Source organism: Micropterus salmoides, unplaced genomic scaffold, assembly GCF_014851395.1.
Source record: "Micropterus salmoides isolate LMB-PRFRI ecotype aquatic unplaced genomic scaffold, ASM1485139v1 Ms_hic_scaffold_4, whole genome shotgun sequence".
Lineage (NCBI taxonomy): Eukaryota > Metazoa > Chordata > Actinopteri > Centrarchiformes > Centrarchidae > Micropterus > Micropterus salmoides.
In genome coordinates, this window is record NW_024043372.1 from 24,053,622 (window position 1) to 24,070,552 (window position 16,931).

Consider the following 16,931-nt stretch of genomic DNA (forward strand, 5'->3'; position numbering starts at 1 on the left):
CAAAAAGTCCAAAAGCTACAATTTTCAGTTTTAAGGGTGGTTATATGCAGTTGCTGGCTGGAAGTGGATTTGTTACCTTCAGTTGAGGTGTCTGAAGGTAGCAAGGTGTTTGGCTATGGAAAGCCATCTTTATTATTTCTTGTTGTTGAACTTTATAGACTATAGAATGTTTTTGCATGGCACTTAAGTCCTTCTTTTGTGTGACTTATGTCTGACTTAAATCTAAGTCAAGTACAGCTAAAGTTATCATAATGTCTATTCCCCTGTGCTAGGCCCACATATAGTCAAAGTGATGCACAGTAGGTTTTTCATTACTAGGCAGGACTTCGATCCATTAGTGGTCAAACTGATGGGAGAATCTTACAAAATATGCAACATGTGGAATATATAAATACCTAACGAGTTTCATAATGATAGCAGGATGACACCTGTTAAAAAAAGATATCATGCCTTAACAATAATTACCCTTCTTCAACAAACTGCTCTCTCTCTTACACACTGTCGAGTACAGTATAGCTGACTCAGAACTGTGGAAGATCAACCGACTCAAGAAAACTACAGTAGCTTAGTATTAACTGCATGCATGGCAAGGGTGATAACGACATGATAGCAGTTTTCTTTTTTGTATGACTGTTGGAATGTGTGAAATTGCCTTTTCGGCAATACCAATTTTTAATGTTATCATTATTTAAAAATCACAAACTTATACATTTTAGTTAAGAAGATCTGATGAAATAAACTCAAATCTGTTAAAAAAAAGATAATACTATAGAGGATATTTTGTTTTCTTGTGTTTATAATTTTTCTATTTTATAAGATTTGTTTTAAGCACTTTATTAAGCATTAATAATAAAAATGTGATGTATAATTATTAGTTATTATTAGAGTGTACGTACAGGTATGATTTGTATCATCACAACTACAAAAATTATTGACACCTGCAAAGTGTTTTTATATGCCTTAAAGTGTGATTTAGCCATTGTCTATAATTGTGCTGTCAGTGGTGTCATGCAATATAGTTTGGAGTGGTCTTACTCAAGGGCCAGAGATGACTCAGTAGACATGCACAGTTCAACAAAAAGCTAATAAAAAATCCTGCAGTCACTGACAAACTTCACCAGATTTAAGATGCTTGTAGCCCTGGCAACCATAAAAACTACTGAGAGGATGTTAAGCCAACATGATTTAACTCTGAGGACATTTTTATTACTTTAATGTAAGAAGAGCAACAACACACACGGTAGCTTTCCATTCCATCTACTGTGTGGCAACACAGGGCTGCATAATTCACAATGGTACACAATTGAATGGTTATGCTTTTGTTAAGTGCAGAAAAAGTGACACCTTGAAATTCGAATGTCCACTTCATCCCCCCTACATTGTCTTCTATACCCTGTCATAAAAGCAGCTGTGAGACAAAAACCCTTGCAGGGAGGTTCGTTTGTACCTCTGGAAGAGATCTAGAGCTGCTCTTCCCTGAAGTAATTAGACAACATCAGTGTGGCCAAGGACCTGGACACAGACATCACATAATACTGCTTCATTCTGTGTTAAATCAACAGTATCCTCATTTCTCAAAGATGTGGCTTGTATAAACTGCTATCTAAAGTTCTTATCCTGTTGGAGATATTATAGAGGAAGCAACTAATCACTTGTAGTGCGTCTAAGACAATAAATAGGTCCACCGACAACAGCTTCCCTTGACGGTTTCCTGCAAGACCTCTCCTCTCTCAACCGACAGGAAAGCAATATATGTGGTTATTAGGAGAGGAAGGCAGGACTGCCTCTGGTGTTTATCTCAGATGAACCACCCAACTAGTCTGCAGTGTGTCTCTGACAGCAACAGTGGTTTTGGCTGACAAAAGATAAGTGGTGGAAAGGAGTTAATGCTCCAAAGTTTGTCGTGGTTTATGAAGTTTAAATGTTACCGTGTACATACAAAAGACATTAGAGGAAATTAAGGCAGGTGATGAGATATGAAAAAACAGTTGTAGACATGTAAAGCCAGGACACTATCCACTATAATGGTCTTCACATACTACTGGTTTAGCAGTAACATTGTCAGGCTGATAACAAACAAGCAAGTCTTGTTCTGCCATCTTTCTGTACAAGTAGGGAATGCTTTCATGCCTTTGTTCTATTTCTTAAATTTCTGAGTCCTCCTTTCTGAATCAACCCCCCCCAACACACCCCCACCCACACACACACACACACACACACACAATGAACCAGTAATCAACGACATTATCTGCTTCAAAAATTAGCCAATTACTAACATCCACTTACTATAAATATCCATCCATAAAGCTTAGATATGCATGGCAGATTTTTTTTCGCCGATTGCTTAAAAACATTCTGCAGCAATAAACTACTCAAAGTCTTTTTATCAACATGTGAACACAGCCTTCTGACCAAAAATAGAAACAGAGCATGGTGATTGATGATTCAGTAATGGGAAATTTAAAGCCAATGACATTTGAACAATGCAACAGTCAATTTCCACTGTGACTTCAACACAAAATAAAAAGAGCGGACCCCATAGCAACTTCAAATTAGACAACTGGTCTGACATGCAAACAAGGCAGTGATGATGTATAAATCACAAATAATCCAGAGGAGGATTATTATGAACAACTAATGCAAAGCACTGTTCCAGGGATTCTCTGCCTTAGATGTGTTGGCTGCTGCTCAGTGTACTCTGCACTATCTGAGTGTGTGTGTAGGTGTGCGTAACGGTATTTCAAATACTGTCTGGGGGAAATACAAAGCAAGTCCTGATGTCTCAGCGTATGACTACAGACTACATGAGTGAGAGTGTGATTGTGGGCTGGATTTACATTAGGAGGAAATGTTAAGCATACCTCACCAATGACAGTACAGGGCCCTGCATTTGGACATGGCTAACCTGGCCTTGTGTCCTTGTAGCGTTCACTAAGAAGGATTATCTCTGCGCAACTGTGTCCCTCCCAAACAGCTGAGGAGCCTTCCAAATGAGGAGGAAAAGAAGTGTGTTGCTCTGCCAGAGGACACCCGCAGGACTCAAGACAGAAGTTCCCAAAGACCAAAAAGAAATAAAGATAATTCCAGATATGTAAGCCCACTTAGCCAGACTGTGTTGTGTGGATGTTTAAACAAGAAAAAAGTTGCACACTTCTCAAGGGTTATCTACGGGAAGCTGAAGCCTGCAAGGCTCAGAAAGTAAATGGAGTTCAAAGGAAACTATTTTATTTATGGACCACAAGTTGTTATTAATTTTTTTTTTTTTTTCCCCCAGGTGCATCATGAAAAACTGAGAAAATGAAAAAATTACCTCACCTCACCCCACCCAATGCATTATACTGTATAGTATGTATCGGAAGAATAACTTGTCAACTATTCAATTCAGCAGTGTTAGATTTCTAAACATCTGATTCATAATTTGAATTAGTTAATTGATTATTTGTTGTAAGACTAACTGTGACAAATTCTAGGTCTGATCAGTGTGGCTATATCAACATTTTTACAGCAGACATTTTATCAATACTGTTCCATATTACATAAGGATCCTAAGCAGGTTTTTGTTATGTACATGTACACGCTGGAATGGCACAAACTTTTGTGTACTTACAAAAGCCAGTATGCAAAGTAAAAATGCTTGATTTTTGAGTGGGCAATTGTCCCACAATACACAAAAAGGAAACCGAGGCGGCACTCAAGGCTAGAAGACAATTAAGAAAAATTTTAAATACTGGTGAGTGACACAGCTCCAGAAAGACCATGAAAGACATAATAAGTATAAAATCTTGACATTGTCTTTGTGAAGCTTAATTGGCATGGATGATCTCGTCACATTTGGATTGATGTCCAATGGCGGACACATGGGCTGTTTTCACAGCAGACATTTTGATTCACCACAGTTGGACAAACACAGGTGTTGCTATCTCTGTTCTATTCAAGTAATCCAGTGAGCCATGACAGTGTAACAGTGAACCAGCATGCACAATACCAGGACAGAGACTGTGGCAGCTAAACAAAATTCCTGTTAGTATAAAATAGTAAAGTATATTGATTTCTTGTGATCACACTGCAACAGTATACTATAAAGATTGGAATAGTGTACGCTTAGTATGGTATCGGTGAACACATTTGGCAAGGCTTGACAAGAAAAGCACAGGTGAATATTCTGTTTAACTGTACCAGTGAGCCAGCCAGCACGCACAGCACTGAGGCAAATGACACAGCTGAATGGAATGCAGCCATTGTTAATGTTGTTAATTACACCTGTGTTTGGCAAGTCATGTCTGCTTTAAAAAGGGCTATTGACCTGGGAAGTCCTCTGCAGGTGTTATATGACACATTAAATTAAACAAATATCCTCTGCTAATACTTGTGACATTAGTTTCCTGAGTGTCTTGTTAGCAAAAGGTAGAAGAGAGACAGATTTCCTGACTTTTAGTCCCTAGGACAATGCAACAAAAAGATTGTCTTTCAAAACACATCTTTCAAACTCCACACCTCCACTTTGGTAAAAAAAAAAAAAAAAAAAATGTAGTCTCCAGTCCAGGCTGGGATAAAGCTCCTTCAGAGACATCACATGCACATTTTTTCCAATGCGGAGATATACTCCCCATGATGAGTAAACTGACCTTTATGTTTCAGGTCGAGGATGTTTCACTTTAATGTCATGCTATTACATTACTTCACACCTCTTCTAATCCTTTAGTAGCCATCTTCACCTCATTCTGCCTTCTGGGAGACATGTCTCTCATAGTGACATGAAGGACTCTTCTGGTCAAGACCAGCTGACATGGTGGAGGAGATACCATTTCCACTTTAACAGCATTCACAGCCTATGTGCAAGTGTTACAGAGACATCTACAATTACAAAAAAATCTCTTGATGCACGGCTTTAGCCACATTTTAATTTTCCCCACATAGTTTTTTTTGTTGCACAGATATTGAAAAAAGTAAATTAAAAAGGGCAGGTCAAGAATTCTACAATATCCTGCAGTGATTTCAATTTTGGCAAAGACGTTCAGTGTCCTTCTGTGGGTCAGATTTAGAACGGCACTTTCCCTTTGAGTGACCTTGGGGTGAGTTTTATAAGTGAGTCAAGGGAAAACCGAGTGCAGGAGGCTGGAAGATTAAATGAGGTGAAGTCTTTAGCGAAAGCCTTCCTGCGTAAGTGAGCCATTAGGCAGCTCCCTCACTACAATCACATCATTGCTGCCAAAAATAGTCACAAAAACATTGGAATAAAATCTACAAACAGTGTAGATACTGCTTAATTTAAATTTGCATTGTCTCTCTTAAGCCCCATACAGTATATACACACATGCTGTAAGTGTCCAGCTAAATATCTAAGGATGCTACTATATCAATTCAACTACATCTAATGATCTTAGAGCCCGTTTACAGCAGAGACAGACACACACAATGAACTAAACTGCAAAATACTGTAGATGTTAGGGGTGGGGGAAAAAAATCAATACAGCATAGTATCGTGATATTTGCCATGGCAATACTGTATCGATACACGGATGCCAAGTATCGATATTTTATTATATAAATTGTAGATGGGAGTTTTAACTTTTTGGTACTAGAATAATAAAATCTATTGCTTTTTTAGTCCACTACAAAACTTAACAGCACCACACAGAGGACTCAAAAAGTGATATGAACAAACAGAGAAATGTATCTTTTCAGATAAACAGATGTTGACAAAGTTTGACTTTAGGGACCTAATTGGAAGTTGGAAAAAGGTAATAAATTGCAATATAATATATCTCAATATATCTAAAATCGCAATAAAATTGAATCGCAACATAAATATCATGATAATATTGTATTGTGGGGCCTCTGGTGATTCCCGCCCCTAGTAGATGTTAATGATTGATTGGCTGGATGGCAATCTGTAGATGTTAGACAGGTACAGACACTGCTGGCATGTTTTTTGCCACTTATTCCCAGCCCTCTGTCCAGGTCTGTTGAGTAAACGTGACAGTTGTTGAGACACATGCAGCAGCAAAGACAAGAGAGAGAAAGACTCGTCTCTCATGTTGCTGTAAGCGCGGAGGTATCAGCCTGCAACTTGCGTTTATCGTGGCGACAGCGATTGTCTCTAGGGGGCGATAACCTGTTCCGAGACCCACTGAAGAGATGGGCTGTGTGGGCGCCACTCAGATGAAAGCTCTCTACTCTCAAAATGCAGTGCAATCTTCTTTATACTCTTGAGACAGCAGATATCATCCTAAATGCAAAATGTGAGCATGTTCATGTGACATGCTAACTATCCAACAAGCTTCAAAGTCAAACTGAAATAACACTGTAAGTTGCTTCACACTGCAAAGGCCAACAGATCTAAACCATGAAAAAAGTGCAAAGCAACAACGTAAAACAAAACAAGACAAAATAAACATCTTGGTCATACATATTTTGTTAATCTATCAGACATAATTTATCTACCAACAGTCCAATAATGTTGCATTACTCAATCAAATATTTATTCAGCAGTGATTAAGAAAAAGAACTGAACAGTACTTTTTCTTGATACTGTATTTCATACAAAAACCTGTGAGATATATCACACAAGCCTTCAGTGCACTCATTTTCTCTGTACGGTGTCAGGCCATGGCTCCCCCCAGAGACATAAACCTCCAGCCTGAGAACTGAGGGTCACGAGTTCTACTTCCTGTATGGAAGCTAAAAATAGCGGGTTCACCAACCAAAGAGGCATCTCAAGGCTTTTGTTTGAAAAGCAGCTTTTCTAGTGTGTCGTTCCCCAACAAATCAGCATCAGAGCTGATTCCCTCCATCTGCCTCTACAGACGAGGTGTGCAAACAAGCACACACGGCTATAAAACACATCCATGTATGCATAAGCACAAACACACACACACACACACACACTATTAGCATCGTCAAAGGCAGCCCTGTTTGAAGTCCAGCGGGCAGAGACATTGTGGCTGTCACCAAAGAAACACAGCATAACACATTCAGAGGCATGTCTCTCACAGAGCCCGCAGTATAAACAGACAGCAGTTAGTGTGATGATGTCAGGCCTCAGGAGGACGAGGCAACTCTGTGTGTAATCTTACCTCTGAACTTCTTTGGAGGGTTGTTGAGGTCCCCCGCGTCAGGCTGCACGACACAGCGGTCATCCACCAAGCTATGGAAATATACACATAATAACACTGTAAGTACTATAAGTACAGCATACGCACCAGTGGAACCAGCCAATCTACTTTTCAGATGTCCGTGTATTTTGTGTAGCATCCTGTGAATATTTTCACTGTAATGTATGCCACAGCATCTCTATAATTCCTGTGGGTTTGTGTGTAAACTGGTTTGGGCGCGTGTTAGTATTCCCAACAAAAGCTTCTGCATGTACATAACGCTACAGGTGTTCCCTATTTTCATTGATAGTTGTTGCGTATTTACTCTCCCGCTCCACACAATAATGAAATAACTCTGGATTAGATGACCTGGGGGCTGGCTGGAATTTCTGGTGACAAATTTAGCTTTTACTAGCTTAGAATAACACTTGTCTGGACACAGGCCAAATCCCACATCCATTGCAGCCCTTTACCGGGGAAATGTCTCCAGTTGTCCAAACAGACCAGTCTACTCCTCCAGTCTGTACACCTCTAGGAACTAGGCCGCAGATTTAGGTGAAAAATTAGACGTTATACAATGTGTGAGCAGGTCATCTGCATGTGCGGACGATGCACTTCACTTGCTAATCCCTGTCAGAGTGGTCAGTCATTAACACAAGTTAAACGTTACACGCAGGGGCGTAGCACTCAATTGCGGGCCACGTACATAGATTCTCTAAGGGCCATTCCCTGCATGAACGGCTATCCATTCTAGTATCCTGAGGGCCCCATTTACTCTGTCCCCCTTTTTTCCTCCCCTAGTCCAGCACCACTGGGTACACCTGCGAACAAACAGGACAGGTCCTGTTGAAGGCTCACTGTACAAAGCAGCATTTTGAACAAACAGACCCCTCTCTCCAGCTACCTAACTGGAGCTGAAAACGCTGCTGGGCTGGAGGAGTTATAATGCTCAAAGAGTTTTTCTCTCATCTCGGTATGGTTTCTTCCTCTGAGGGCAGATGATCTGGAGAAGGCTGCTGAGTTGGTGGTTGTGCGTGGAGAACATGGCTCCTGGCCAAAACTGTCATGACAGTTTAGTAAAAAACATGTGCTTGATGTGTGTGTGTGTGTGTGTGTGTGTGTGTGTGTGTGTGTGTGTGTGTGTGTGGGAAGCACTGAAACACAAGAAAGGCCACAATGTCTCTATAGTGACTCAGTCTTTGCTGTAGGTCATTCCATTTTTCATGAGCAGTCCTGGACACTGAGCTGATAGCACTGACAGCACCTCACTATGAGTATTTTGTGGTCTCTACCTGCAAAACATGAGTGCAAGCTTGCTCTTATCGCCCCTCAGAGCAGAAGAGGGAACGTTAAAACTCCAAAAGTGTTAAGACCAATCAATCCATTCACCAGGACATTCTGTCGTCTCCACACATAGCCCAATATGCATCTACCTGCTTTTATTGCGTTCCAAATATGAGGTACAACTATGGAGAAAAACAACACACTATTGCTGCGACTGTGTGGGTAAACGAGTGGCTTCTTGTAAATAGAGTTTTACCATTAGCGTTGGGTATCCCACACAGCACCACCTCATCGATTTCCCCCTCTAACTCTGCCCTCCACACCCACCCCTGCCGCAAGCTCACAAACACACTTTATCATTAACTGTGCATTTGGCTCTCCTATATTTCCTTTCTCCCAGCACTATCAGTAGTGGGGTCAGTCATGGCCAAAGCAGCACTTTAAAGCGCTCCCACTGTTTTCACAGCTTTGTTCTGCGGGATAAACTGCAAAATTACATCCATTTATCTCCCCTTAACAGCTTTACTGCATTCTGTCACTGACGGTGGGCACTTTTGCATATGGCGCATGCAAACAAATATTCATCAGGCACACACAAACACACACGCAAAAGGAAATGCTCTTTTTGGATGGCACCAAAATGTATTTCTCACAAAATTAAACTTTCTGAAAATTGGTTAACAGTCGCAGCAACAAGTGTGACTTCCTTCTTTGTAAATACGGATCAGCTTTAAGTAGTACTAAGAAACCTGTGAAACAACCCCCCAAACACACACATAATGTTCAGCCAGTGAGATGAACATACCCCAGGGTGCTGATGAAACCATTGGTGGATCCCTCTGCATACAGGGAGCAGATGTCCCCGATGTGCAAGAAGCTGGACATCTTATCTGACATGTTTGACACAGAGACCACCTAAAGCAGAAGCAAGGAGTGAAAATTTGTTTTAAAAAAGCCTATTCATCACATAGAAAGTCGACTTTACTCACATTGTATTCCTAATATCAGACATGTGTCACAAAAGTCTAAAAGGCAGTAGAAGTGAATTAATTCTGAATTCTGTCTTATAAAATTTTTAAATCTATTCAAATTCACCTATGCAACTGCACTGCTGAATTCCCGTAGCTATTGAGCATTCATCCATGAATTTCAGTTAGCAAATATGAGAAAGTCACTCAATATTCACACGCAAACTCTTATGTAGCTACAGAGTTCCCAGTTAGATGAAAGTGCCATTTTAAAAGAGAGGGATCCCTGATATCGAGCACTGACATGGCTGCAATGATTTGCATAAACTGCAGGAAAATTCGCAGGGGAAAAAAAGTTTTATGTTACTGTTTGTGTTGTGCTGTGGTTAGGGCTGTACAGCTAATGGTTAGGAGCTGCAGGACAGTTTATGCCCCTTCAACAGGTCGTAGCCGCTGGGGCTGAGATGCGGGCACTGCAGGTCCACTTCACTCGGCCTGTCTGCCTGTTTTTGAAGCACTGAGGTCTATACATCACGATAAAATAAACTGGTGGCTTCGACTGACTTAAGTAATGACATATAATGATAAACATGGGCAGCTCTTACACAGCGAAAGAGAGCATCTTCCTTACAGGCCTGTTTATCTGACCACAAAAACACACATGAAACTTGAGTAAACGCGTCCCGTGGAAGTGTTTTTTTTTAAATCGGCATCCGCAATCACACAGTTCCACAGACGTCCCAAATTATTACCGGAATCCTTGTCTTGCCTGTTTTCGGTCACTACTGTGTAAACGAGGACATCACAAGCACTGGTCATGAGCTGGGAGCATTTTGTTAACCATTTAAGGAGAGCGAGCTAAATATTTTTTCCTCCCCTGCGGGAGGATAGAGACAGGAAGAGAGGATGGTGAACTGAACAAGTTGTGCGCTCAACTTTACCTCGGTTGTGGCTAACGCTCCGGTGTTCTGCTATCTCTGGACCGGCTAAGACAACATGACTGTGGCTCTCCTTTTCACCGTGACCGAGGGTGAGATCCAGCCGTCAGCGACTGTAATAATCCAGTTTTCTTTTTGACAGCTCTAGCACCTCTCCGCGCCCGTTGGTGCTCCCGGGAGTGTGTTGACTGAGGCAGGCAGCACACTGCTGGCTGAGCTGCCTGGCTCACTGCCACTTCTTCTTCTTCTTCTTCTTCTCAAGCGACCGTAGTGTTGATAGCTGGGAAATGATGTCCATGTGGCCCCATCCCATCAACAAGGAAAATCTAGGCTGGAGCATCCCTCCCCAGCAAGGAGCCTTGATTTAAATGCAGGGAAAGTCTGTTATGTGATAGGCTATAAACTGTCAAACAGCACCGTATGTTTTTAACAACTTTTTGAACTATATTTAGCTATAAGTAAGTGATTTTATCACTTAATTGACATTAAAACATTTTTTATTCTGTTATGTTTACAAGTCCTAACAATAATTAGCAATTTAATCACACTTTTGAACAGAAATATATTACAACTATTCACTTCGGGCAGGAAACAGTTACATTTTGGTACGTCGCAGCCAGCTGACTGACCACGTGACTTACTTTGCGGAAGTGAGAGCAGAAACAAACATGGGCAGATCTTGAGCAGAGTCCTGCAAGGATGGTGCGTTATTTTGCGTTGTTATTCGTATTTTGTTGTGTGAACAGAGCGTCGTGTCTTCACGGTTCATGCGGGACTCAGCCGGAACCCGCCGCCCCGCAGGGAGCCGCGGGCTGCGGCTGTGAGAACCTGCAGAGAGCCGCCGCTGCGGGGCCTGTGGAGGACAGGGCTGCTTCTGCAGAGCCAGTTGACAAATACTCAAGAGGCGCCAATGAGAGGCCTCTCGAGGCTCAGGGAGATGAGAAAAAAACACAAAGTCAGGTAATCGATCGCAGTTTGCCTTTACTGGGCAGAAGACATGATACATTGGGATAGAGAAGACTGCGTGCAACAAAGGTCCCTTCTGGGACTTTGGATCAATGGCCCAGCAGGGAATACTAAAATGTTATTAAGTATTATTTTAAACTTCAACTAAAAGACAAAGTGCTGGCATTGAGAATGACACTCTCTCTCAGATAAACTAAACATCTTTGTTTAGTCAAACGTGAGAAAAACAGATGATCTGAGTTCCTGAAAAGTTGACATCTTCGACATAGGGGCTCTCAGTGCACACAAGTTCTCATTTTAAACTAAAAAGCAGTTTGATGTTGTATCCACTTGCCCCGCTGAAGTGTCCTTAAACAAAACACTAAAACCCTCTCTGCAGCAGCAATTTCGCGCTGCAAATCAGTTCTTCAGATTTGATCGGTCAGATCAAACGGCCTACCACATAGTGAATATGATGGATTTCCTGCAAGTCACTATCTAACAGTTGTTTTAAACAGTTTCAGAGAAAGACTGCATGTTTGTGGTTTAGGTGAACTTCATTGTTAGCAGTTGTTTATAGATTACACTAAGCTGGCTCTGAGAGGGGACTGGACAATGTGTTTTATACTCCAGTATGTCTTTAAACAAACTGTACAAGTTAGATTGTTATTTTTGACTTTGGTTAGAGACAGTCAAAGTCAGGGTTTTCCAATCCTAGTGAAGCAGTCTGCCTGCTTCTCTGAATCAGCCAAACGCATGGGAGTTCCCTTTGTCCGAAAATAAAAACACAGGCAACAATAGATGGCAGGCCCCGCACAATACACACTTAATTTAATATACTTTAATATAGGTGACATCTGGTGCCATAATTTAGGACAACTTGAAAGAAAAATAACAGTTCAGCCATGTGCATAAAAGCCAATCTCTGCATTAACACCGAATTTAAATAGAAGAAACGTCTAAGTAGCCAGCTGTCAATCTAAAAATTGTCTCCTCTTCTTAGGCGTCTTTTTGCTTGTCTCGTCTGTTTGTAAAAAGAGTTTGTTTCCTGCATACAGATGGTGCTGATTGCTGGAGGAGAGTTCCTGATGGGAACAGACAACCCAGGCATCCCTGCAGATGGCGAGGGCCCTCAGAGGCTGGTGCATGTGGACTCTTTCTACATGGACATCCAGGAAGTCACTAACAAGCAGTTCCAGAGCTTCGTCAATGCCACGGGATATATTACTGAGGTGGGGATAATTACGGTATCTAAACCGTTTAGATAGAACTATTTAAACCATAAGCTTATTTTTTAAATTCCTTTAAAAATGAATTGAATCACTCAAACCAATCAAAACCCAGTATGGAAGCAAATCTTTAGCAGTTTTTTTTTATGTTATAAGGTTAGTAGATATCCTCTTTGCTCATAATTTTTTTGTCCTTCTGCTTTCAGGCAGAGAAATTCGGAGACTCATTTGTATTCGAGGGAATTTTGAGTGAGAGTGTCAAAAACCAAATCACCCAAGCAGTAAGTATGATTATTTACCACAGTAATTGTACAGTACAGTACTATAAGAATTGTTGGCTATGACAGATTTTGTTCTTTTGCTAAGCTGCTCCAACCATACCAGGAAGAACAGAGAGAACATGGTAGACTGCATTATACCATAATGAAGCAGGGAGAGCAAGTCATAGTCATGTGCTTAGTCATAATTAGGTGTTTAATATTCCTAAGATTCTTAATGCTTCCAGGCAACTGTGAAAAGTTCCTAGAGCAGCAAATTATATCCAGTTTGTCATCAGGGGAGATGTGATAAAATGGCACAAGAGCCATGTGAGGCAGTGTTTTCAGAGAATAAGACGAAAGACGATGTCTGCGTGTTTTTTTGAGAATATAAAGTGGAAGGAAATTTAAAATTTCCATCTTGTGTGTTTTACAATTTGTTTCTGTGATTATTTTGATATTCCTCCCACCATGATGTATTTGAATATCTTTAGAGTAATCTATGTGCACTAAGCCTTTATGTGGAAAGCTGTCAAAGTACCAGCCTCGGGTTGAAAATAGTTTTGGTTTTAGATAGACATGAGGACATACTCTACTGTTATTTTACAGTCTGGAGGCTGTTCACAGATCAGTGAGAGGCCTGACCACAGAAGGCCCTCCATAGACGAAAGCCAGACAGCGGGAAATTTACTGCTTCATCTCAGCTGTCATGTGCAGCCTGATCATGTGGCTGAGAGGGTGCTGTTTACCCATTATACTGGAAACCATTAGCACCATTGCAATCTGCTACAGTAAAGACAATACTATGTGAACCCTGAAGAGAGAGAGAGAGTGTGTGTGTGTGTGTGTGGAAATGGAATAAGGAGTATGAATGGAGCATAATATCTGTCTTTAACAATTGTTACCATCACTTTGTTATTAGGTGGCTGCTGCCCCCTGGTGGCTTCCAGTCACAGGGGCCAACTGGAGACACCCTTACGGCCCAGACTCCAGTGTCACAGACAGGTAGAAAGAAGTTCTGCAAATATTTTATAAGAATGCCCATTTTCACCAGTTTTTTAATATTAAAGGGAAGGTTCACATTTTTCAAGTCTGTCAATACTGGCATGTCCATATGCACATTGCTTTTGGTCACTGTAATTGTTCTTCCTCTCCATACTGGCCGTGAGCGTGATTCCATTGTAAGTGATGGGGGACAGAATCCACACTTGCCTTTCAGTGTAAAAGCATGAGACTGCAGCAGTCTGAGTGAGACAAATCAAGAGGGTTATTCTGCACTTACCAAATCCTCACTTTTTCTCACTGGAAACACAAAGAGCGAATTTGATTTGTAAAACCTGTAACAAGGACTGTGGATCTTGTCCACCATCACTTACACTGGAATTGAGGTCAGACGGGATCGGTGTGGAGAATACAAACCATTAAAATGACCATTTAAATACTTGTTTTATTTTTTGACTGTTACGTCTTTTGTCAAAAGCAAAGTGATAAACCAAAAAAAAGCTCAGTAATTAACTTCAAACCTGTTTTTTATGTAGACTGGACCATCCTGTTCTACATGTGTCCTGGTCAGATGCTGTCGCCTACTGCTCCTGGGCCAACAGGAGACTTCCTACAGAGGCAGAGTGGGAGTATGCGTGCAGGGGCGGCCTTAAAGACAGGTACGATGTTTACTACATTATGTAACTCTTAAATATGCCGATGTAATGTGGTCTTACTTTATGTCTGATGTCAATTTCCTGCTATATTACCTCTGCATATAGACTTTACCCCTGGGGAAACAATTTGAACCCGAAAGGACAACACTACGCCAACCTCTGGCAGGGGGATTTCCCCAACTATAACTCTGGAGAAGATGGATACATCAAAACATCACCGGTAAGACCAAGAAGGAAAGACTGAGAGATGCCATAGTTATGGGTGTGTTAAAGACACGCATCATATTTCAGGTTGGGGAGGAGGATGGATGACAGAGACAAATTTATTGAGCCAATGCCTATAGAATCAACAGGAAATGAAAAGTTCTGGAGTTGATAAAACTTTCGAAGTATCAGTCGTGAGTGTATGCACTCTTTAGGGGTGTACATTGCTGGAGGAACAGTCCACCTTTCTGATCCCACTATCTGAAAGTACAGGGATGTTTATGCTTGCCTGATTATAATTACACAAATGAAATATGCTTTTTATTATTACTATCACATCCTGCGGGTTGACATGTTGGGCAATAGAAAAAACAGTGGAGAAAAAAAGATGGGACTACCTGTAAATCCAGACTGAACACTGTATTTGTGAGTCACTTTGTTCTTGGAAAGTCCCCTCAGAGTCGCATGATCATTCTGGCAAATATGCAAATATGCACGTACAGGTTCATATGGCTTACATATGTTACACATCCTCCATGCTTTCAGAAGAAACGAAGTGTTTCATTCTAATAAAGTTCTTCATCAGAACCTGCATTAATGTGGTATTATTATCCCCGTACCTTGCAGGTGATGTCCTTTCCTGCCAATGGTTTTGGTCTGTTTGACATGGTAGGGAATGCATGGGAATGGACCTCAGACTGGTGGACTGTGCATCACACCACAGACCAGCAACACAACCCAGTAAGAACATATTGTCAGCTTTTGAGGTGTCCAGGTTTAGTTTTTCCCCTGATACCTAATAATTGTTCTCTCTCTCAGACGGGTCCACCATCGGGCACAGACAAGGTGAAGAAGGGAGGGTCATACATGTGCCACAAGGTAAAGAAGACAACTACTTCAACATTTTCATGCTTATTATACTCTAGATTTAATCAAAACATCAAAGTTCAACATCTTGATCGTCAAATATCAGTCAGTGAAAACAAAATAGTTCTGGTAAGTGGTGCAAACCTGTTTTATTGGAAGTATTGGAGGCAAAAACAGCTCGCACATCATATTTCTCGATCTGTTTCATTACAAAGAGAAAATGCAGCCTCTCTCCCATTCTTTCTTTTCTTCCTGCTATGTGAGGCTAATGTTGTGTCTGTGCTAGCTCATGCACAGACGCCTGGCCACTTGTTCTGTGGCTGTGCTTGTTTTGGATTTTAGAGACTTGTGAAAGTCTCATAATGTTCATGGAGACGACAAGAGAACTCATACACAGGCATATGGTACATTAATTTATCTGTAACACCATTTGAGCCGCCCACTGTTGACCATTCCGGTTTTCTTGCTATCGGCGTTTGTTGCCATGGGAATGTGACGAATTGCATGCAAAATAAATCTAAAGCACAGAGGTCTGTTTGTTTCATATGAATAAACGTAAATGTGAGGGAGGAGAGGACAGCAGTCAGACATGTTTGGTGAAACAGGCTCAGTCCAGCATGAACAAAAAGCAACAAGAAATTAGAAATAAAGTAGTGGCTAAACTAAAATGCTCTCCATAGTTGTTTTTTTAAATATACTGTAACAAAGCACTTTCCATTGCTGATAAAATGTATTTATTGACAGTAAATTCCCCTCTCTTCTTTCCCCCTCCTCCAGTCTTACTGTTACAGATACCGATGTGCAGCCCGAAGCCAGAACACTCCGGACAGCTCAGCCTCTAATCTTGGTTTTCGCTGTGTCTCTCAGGAGCAACGGTGACCTGAGCCTCTTGTCTTAAAACACCTTCCTTCCAGCTGCTCTCTAACCTCAGTGGTGTTTGTAGAGTTAAACCAATGAAAGGGATTTAATAGAGGCTATCTTATGTGCCATCTCATTAACATGCATCTGAAGATGGTGTTTAAAAAAAGACGGTGGGCTTCAAAGTGTGATGACAATGTCTTACCTTCCTCAGAAATGTAAAATTTTATAACTTTCTATTTTTTTAACACTTTATATTCATAAGAAATTAATAGATTAGATGGTTGTGAAGTGGCTAAGATCAGTGTGGTCTTGTAAATGTCAAAAAGATCTTTGACAGATTGTCGTTATCATCAAATGATTAAGATAAAGACTGAAAATCTATGTAAACTATATATGTATAATGATGCTGTAGAATTGCTGTAAAATTAATTTCAAGTATTGTATTACATTTTTTTCACTGAAAAATCTGTGACAAATGGGATCCTAAATTAAAAAAACGTTTTTGGTCTTAATGTGACTCAGAATCTTACACTGAAATTGTATGAGAGACTTTAGGTTTTATTAATTGATGCTAAATGTCAGGGTGCTACTTTGCTGTTAGTGTGATTTATAATTATTGACCTCCA

General features: G+C 40.8%; 2 protein-coding genes across 5 annotated transcripts in view; one reads left to right on the top strand and one right to left on the bottom strand.

The window, feature by feature from the left end:
• The window catches only part of LOC119885618 (inositol 1,4,5-trisphosphate receptor type 1), a 70,079-nt gene extending 59,430 nt beyond the window's left edge, over positions 1-10,649 (bottom strand). For 2 of the 3 annotated variants that reach the window (XM_038695734.1, XM_038695733.1), the window contains exons 1-2: positions 9,184-9,275; positions 7,077-7,147 (exon numbers count right to left, since the gene is read on the bottom strand). In XM_038695734.1, coding sequence (XP_038551662.1) covers positions 7,077-7,147; positions 9,184-9,275 — 163 coding nt within the window. Of the gene's footprint in view, positions 1-7,076; positions 7,148-9,183; positions 9,294-10,287 lie in introns of those variants that run through there. The other variant, XM_038695731.1, reaches the window with a different exon arrangement.
• Positions 10,650-10,920: 271 nt separating this feature from the next.
• Positions 10,921-16,817, top strand: sumf1 (sulfatase modifying factor 1). 2 transcript variants are annotated; one of them, XM_038695735.1, is made up of 9 exons: positions 10,921-11,244; positions 12,288-12,461; positions 12,665-12,739; positions 13,638-13,720; positions 14,254-14,376; positions 14,479-14,593; positions 15,205-15,318; positions 15,397-15,456; positions 16,222-16,817. In XM_038695735.1, exons 1-9 carry the CDS (start codon positions 10,984-10,986, stop codon positions 16,321-16,323), a joined length of 1,107 nt encoding a protein of 368 aa, XP_038551663.1. In that variant the 5' UTR covers positions 10,921-10,983; the 3' UTR covers positions 16,324-16,817. The 2 variants fall into 2 exon arrangements, with proteins under 2 accessions (XP_038551663.1, XP_038551664.1); XM_038695736.1 differs by having other exon boundaries at positions 10,966-10,986.
• Positions 16,818-16,931: the final 114 nt, after the last annotated feature.

Excerpts from the sequence above, each read along its gene's own strand:
- sumf1 (XM_038695735.1), top strand. The coding sequence starts at position 10,984 with ATGGTGCGTTATTTTGCGTTGTTATTCGTATTTTGTTGTGTGAACAGA. Across the intron at positions 12,740-13,637 it reads AAAACCAAATCACCCAAGCA|GTGGCTGCTGCCCCCTGGTG; the intron begins GTAAGTATGATT and ends CTTTGTTATTAG. Across the intron at positions 15,319-15,396 it reads CAGACCAGCAACACAACCCA|ACGGGTCCACCATCGGGCAC; the intron begins GTAAGAACATAT and ends TCTCTCTCTCAG.